This window comes from Mastomys coucha, unplaced genomic scaffold (assembly GCF_008632895.1).
Source record: "Mastomys coucha isolate ucsf_1 unplaced genomic scaffold, UCSF_Mcou_1 pScaffold13, whole genome shotgun sequence".
Taxonomy (NCBI): Eukaryota; Metazoa; Chordata; class Mammalia; order Rodentia; family Muridae; genus Mastomys; species Mastomys coucha.
The window spans coordinates 35,500,459-35,506,458 of NW_022196895.1; the positions used below are offsets into that span (position 1 = coordinate 35,500,459).

Here is a 6,000-nt window from a genome sequence, read left to right on the forward strand (position 1 = left end):
GATGGGGGATAGATGAATGGGTGAGTGGATGGTTGGGTGGATGGATGGATGGAGGGGTGAGTGGATGGATAGGTAGATGGTTGGAGAGCATCCCAACTGTTGACCTCTAACTTAAAGAATTATAAATCTGTTGCATATAGTTTAAAACATGAAGTTCAGAAAATTCATAATGCCCCTGAAACTGCATGTAAAAATTTGAATGAATGCTTCCCTTTTTGTTGTAGAAAGAGTTCAGAACAACTTTCACCAGAAGGGTTTCATCTCACAAAAAGTTAAGGATCTCTCTTTCAAACCAGTCCTAGAATTGTGTAACATAATAAGCAGCTGTACTCATTCCCCAGACTTACCTCCTACATCTTCCAGTGCACAGCACAGCCACCTCCTGGGCTGCCTGTAACCTCGTCTCTTCTTTCTCTTCCTGTACAGTTCATCCATCTCAGGAGCCTGGCTGGTTGGAGGGAACTCTGAATGGAAAGACTGGCCTCATCCCAGAGAACTATGTAGAGTTCCTCTAACCTCGAGCCCCAGTGGAGCTGCTGAGCTTTACGTGGTCTCCATGACAACTGCTGCTTCTGGTGTTGTGGGCCACTTTTCATTGCCACTGAGAAAGCAGGGAGCCTGACTGTTGCTTCCTGCCAACAAGAATGCATCTGGGAACGTGTGCCACCATTCTCCATGATCATCTCAGCTTACAGCACAATGATGCTGCAAGAACTGCACATCAATCAGCAGGGGCGGCCATTGGATTTTGATAACCCAGAGGAAGGCTTGCAAAGCTGTCTTCTCATGAGTGCCCTAAATAGAGAGCCCTAATTTCATTTCAACAGGCATCCAAAACTCCCAGCCTTCTGGGAAGAGGAAGCAGGATAAGAATAGTGCTAAAGAAAGTACAGCAATGCTGAGTTAGGAGAGGCAGGGCAAAGAAACTGGCACAAGATGCAGGCTGCCTGTACAACTGTTGCTTATAGCAGACGTTCTTTCTCTCTCCTTCCTTCTCCCAGAGACACAGTGCTGAAGGCAGCTGGGCCTGTCTGCAAGCCCACAGGATAAAGGGGTTGCTGCACTGTTTATATATGGTCCAATCTCTCACCATCTCTTGAGCAGCTGTTGGCCTATAATCAGCAGATTTCAGTCCAGTCCTCTCATGCAAAGAAACACATGGCCCTCACGTTCTCTGTTGTTGAAGGCTTCCATCACTGCCATCACCTAGTAACCATAGCAACCCAACCTACTCTAAAACTAAGCCAAAAATAATACTCCTCTTTGTATGACAACCCCCTCTCCCAGCTCTGGTGAGGTTTTTTTGGTTTGTTTGTTTGTTTGTTTGTTTTTTGTTTTGGAATGGTCTTCCAACAATCTGAAGCAGAGGATTAGACCATTAGAGTGGTCTGTTTGGGGCAGATAGCTCCTTAGAACCTTTTGTGACTGAGGTCCTGTGGATTTTAGAGATGATTCTTGGGCCAAACCTGTAGCCTGATTTTAAAAGGACATCTTTATCACTGCCACCCAGAAAAAAAGGAGTCATTAACGAGGATAGGCCATTAAGAATCTGTAGAACCTCAAACCGTTGAGGCCTGGAGGCTAGGCTGGGTACCTTCAAAGAGAGGGAATTCTGATGAAAAGGGGCTGGGTCTTAACTGTCCTGCATGGGAGATCACCTGGATTAGCATCACATGACCTCAAAAGAACACAATCATGGCATCTTCGCACTCGAATGCCCTTGCTAGAGGGACTCTGGACAAACTGTCACACTCTCCAGGAGCCCTTCTGATGGCAACACTGCAGCAGAGAGTGTCTTTGGCTCCTGGAATTCCCTTAGGGTTCTTTAATGAAGAAAAGAAAACTTGAATTGTGTTGAATTACTGTATCTTCTGCTTTTTTTTTTTTAAAGATAAACTTGTAAATAGAATGATTTGAAATATTATATGGTAAAGTTTTATATTTGATATTCTTTAAGCTAGTTGCTCCATACATTTAGTACTTTGGTTGCTGAAAAGATGTGTTTAAAAGGTTGTGTTAAAAAGAGGGGCCGGGTTAAAGAGTCAAGGTCATGTGCCCTCTCTGGCCCAGTGAAAGAATGTTTCCTCATGGTTCCTGTTGGTGAGCCTGAAAAGTTGGTTGTATTCAGTTGTCTTTATCTACATGTGATTTGGGGCTTTGGAGTTCAAAAGAGTATCTTCAGGCAATGAAATTTCAAAGAACTCCCACCCAACAGTAAAGTGATACTCAGGATTTAAATAGGTGGGGAGAGGGTGGGTGACATGTTTGTTTTTGTTTGTGTGTTTGTTCTTCTCAGGTGTATTTCTTGGTACCCCAGAATGTCCAGACAAAAGGAGATGAGACAACAACTCCTTTTTACACATCTCCTAAGGTGATTATATGTATATAATCTCCCAAGCTAGTTTGTATATGTGTCCATCAGCTCTAAGAACAAAACGAAAACCAGCTGCTGTGGTTCCTGGTCTCTCTTCCTATAGACATGTTCCCATACTTCCCTTTCACCTCCACATTTCCATTAGCCCCAAAGTAAAAAAGAAGCCCCAAGAGGAATGCAGATGACACTGTTACCCTTTTTTTTGTTTTGTTTTGTTTTTGTTTTTTGAGTGGCTATAATGTAAATAGTTCATTGTCAGGATTCGGTATTGAGTTTACCAGTTCAGGATTGTAGTGTTGCCAACCAAGGACCCAGGAGCAAGGGAGACTTGAAATTTCAGTCAGGCAAGCACAGGATTCCAAACTGTCATTGCTGGGTGTGAAAAAGGGAGAAAAAGACAAGAGGATTGCTGAAGTCCTACACCAGCCAGGTGTGAGTCAGGAGAATGGTTGAAAACTAAAGGAAGAAAGGGAGTACACTCAGGTTTTAGTCCTGTTCTTTGTGAGCTTGAGAAAAGGTTGGGCAATGGGGCCTGAAGGGCATGCACACTCAAGTAGCATTACTCCTTCCAAATTGAAAGAGCCCAGCACGATACTTTTAATATATCTGATGGTTTAAATCGTCACCTGCCCCATAGTAAATGAGGTATGCTTGTAGTCAGGGCCCAGGATGACTGCTTGGATGCATATCCCTTCTTTCCTGAGCTGGCCCTGCTTTGAAGCTGTTCTCTTAGGCTGGCCTCCTTTCTGTTTCCCTAAGGCCATGTGTGGCCTATGACAGATGGTTGCTCTGTTTCCCATTGTTTAGCTAGGCTTTCCTCCTCCTCCTCCTCCCCCTTCTCAGGTAAAAGAACTGGAGAGATTAATGTGAGCCAAGTGGGAAGGAACTTGAAGATTATAAAAGTGAAATGTGCCCTTTCTGCTCTCTGAACACCCCTCAGCTCCCCACGAATAAGGAAAACTGGCATAGATCATGAGAAATGAGTTTATATCAGAATGGAAGTTCATTGACCAGAGTCCCAAAGATTTCCCAGGAGCTTTGAGTTTCTCTTGTAAGGCCCTGGGTTGGGTTGGTTTTGGTTTGAATTTTGGAGCATTGAGATAGTTGGCCTCACTCTCTGAGATGCAGAGTTCCATAATTGAACAGTGCCATACCATACCATGCCATGCAATGAGAAGATAGCTGCTCTCAGATCCCTGCCCCCAAGCAAGGAAGATGGCCTTGCTCAACACTGATGAAATTCTCTAATTTTTTCTTTTTTTTTTTTTTAATCAAAATAAATGTGTGTGACTGACTTCCATTCAGTGGAAGCCTCCGTCGAAGTCTTTAGGATTAGTGCCAGTTTGTAGTATTTTTAAAACCATTATGTGAAGTCTTCTGGATGCTCTTTTTTTATATATATAATAAAACAGAGAAGAAATGAGAAGTGAGTACTTACAACCTAGCACTGGTGGGCCAGAGCCATGCACGCGGCTTGGGAGTTACAGGCACTCCAGACATGAGTGCCACACCTGGATCTTAGAGGGAAATCCTTCTCAACTGCATTTTCCTCCTGAAGATGGTAGCAACCACACCAAAAGCTGCTTCTCAGACATAGAACTTCCAGAAGCATCTCTTATTGAGGCAGGGTGAAGTAGACTAAAGCTGGTAAGATCATCTGTTCTTGGCTGGCTGTATCTGCTTCCTGAGACAAGGCTTTGTTTACCTAGCTTCATAGCCATGGAGTTCGGGGTTGCACCAGTGACCACCCTGGCACCCCACATTTGCTCTAGCACCCACTGTTCTTAGTAGTCGAGGGAACCAAGCATGCTTAGCTACCTGACTTTCAGAGGAATCTCCTAGGGGTCTGGGAAGGGAGTTGTCTGTCACCTCTGGCAAACTTGACAGTGATCACTTCTGTTGACAGCTCTGTCCCAGCGGCCCTTTAGTCAGTCAGGTGCCCCATAGTGGTGTTTGAAAAATGTCTTTTGTGCTCAAATATTTCTGCAGCCATGCCAATCTAGTGGTTGTCTGTGAACATAGCATCAAAATGACAACAGCAAAGAGTTGTGAACCTTGCACATTCCTCCAACACGCCTGAGACAAGACTCCACCAAGCAACGATTGGCTTTCTTCCTTTTGCCACCCAAAGCACTTGTCTAACTTAAAGAGCCTCCCATGTAGACAGAGATGCCAGGTGTCACTCCAAGGCAGCCCCGTACTCATGGAAGAAAAGCATAGATATAAAAACACCAGGATCAGGAAGGGAAAGGTGAGACACACTGAGGAGCTGTGCATCTTTAAGGAGACCTGAGACACTGCTCTTACTTGGGAGGAAGAACTATCACAGAAAAAAAAAAATCACAACTAAAAATGTTTCACATGTCTGTAGGACATTATAAAATGCACGACGGAATGTTCTAGAGAGCAAGAATTGAGTATAGTCCTAACCCATGGAGGGAGAGCCAAGAACTATCCTGTCAAGATTCACATTCATGTAGTCAGTGGGGAGCAGAGTATTGGCAACTTGGTGTCTGAGGGACCTGGAGCAGCTTCAGCCAGGCCAATGTACTCCCTGCCATCATACCAGGCACCATTCCCACGGGTTGCCGAGTCACTCCAGCACACAGCGTTCTTGGGGTTCGAGATGCCAGAATCAGATTGGTGTCTGTGAAAGCGGACATCTGGTGATTCCAAAATGTGTGTGTGTGTGCGCGTGTGTTCGTGTGTATGTGTTCATGTGTATGTGTTCGTGTGTAGCACATACATGTGTAAAGGTGCAGCCTCAGGTGTAGACACACATGAGCTGGCACTTGTAAAGCTCTTTCAGCCTTGAAGATTTGGAGGGAGCGTGTCAGAGGAACTAGAGACTCTCAGCTTCCTAGCAAAGGATCAAAGCTACAAATGAGTCGTCATCTGAAGCCTCTGCTCGTGTTTATCACATAGTTATCCACAGCTGTGTTCCTTGGTGACTTATTAAAAGTCATGTTAAAAACTCAAACCCATAAATTCCCAGTAGCTAATGCTAGGCTAGTGTTCAAAAGCACTCTAAAAGACATTTAGGCCATATTTTGGGAAAGAAACCATTTGCATGTTTAATTCATCTTTTAGGCTACCGTTGAGTATACTGTAAAGTGCTATGTGATATCGTCAGTAAAGTACTTATAAATGGCACTTTAATATTTTCTTTTGAGAAATCATAAAAACACTGTTATACATTTCAGTATTGAATATTGACTGGTACATAGAATCAAATTCTGTAATTAAAAAGTAACCTGCAGCTAGAATAGAACATTTTTCTTGTTATTAGAGGGGGAAAAAAACAACAGTTTTGGCCATGTTCAGGCTTGTAAAAAAAAAAAAAAAAAAAAAAACATGTTTCTGTACCATTGTGCGTATCTATAAAGAAAATACAATTTCTGTCAGGCACCTCTGAAACCTGGCTTTTTTATGTTTGGTTCGTGTCTGTGGCAATCCCTATAAAGTGAGTGGAATTATGATTTTGAATTAAATGACTTTGCCATTTGATGGTGTGTTTGTTTCTTGGGTTTCTGGTTAGTTTTGACTCAACATAATTTATACACTGATCAAAGGTCACAAGTCTAGGCCCTTACATTTATGACTGTCAACTACGGGGCTCTTTTTAT

The 6,000-nt window shown here is 43.4% G+C and overlaps 1 protein-coding gene across 2 annotated transcripts in view; it reads left to right on the forward strand.

Moving 5' to 3' along the window:
* The window catches only part of Arhgap26 (Rho GTPase activating protein 26), a 430,094-nt gene extending 424,213 nt beyond the window's left edge, over positions 1–5,881 (forward strand). For both annotated transcript variants that reach the window (XM_031365552.1, XM_031365553.1), the window contains one exon: positions 427–5,881. In XM_031365552.1, coding sequence (XP_031221412.1) covers positions 427–515 — 89 coding nt within the window. In that variant the 3' untranslated portion in view covers positions 516–5,881. The remainder of the gene's footprint in view (positions 1–426) is intronic.
* The last annotated feature ends 119 nt before the right edge of the window (positions 5,882–6,000 follow it).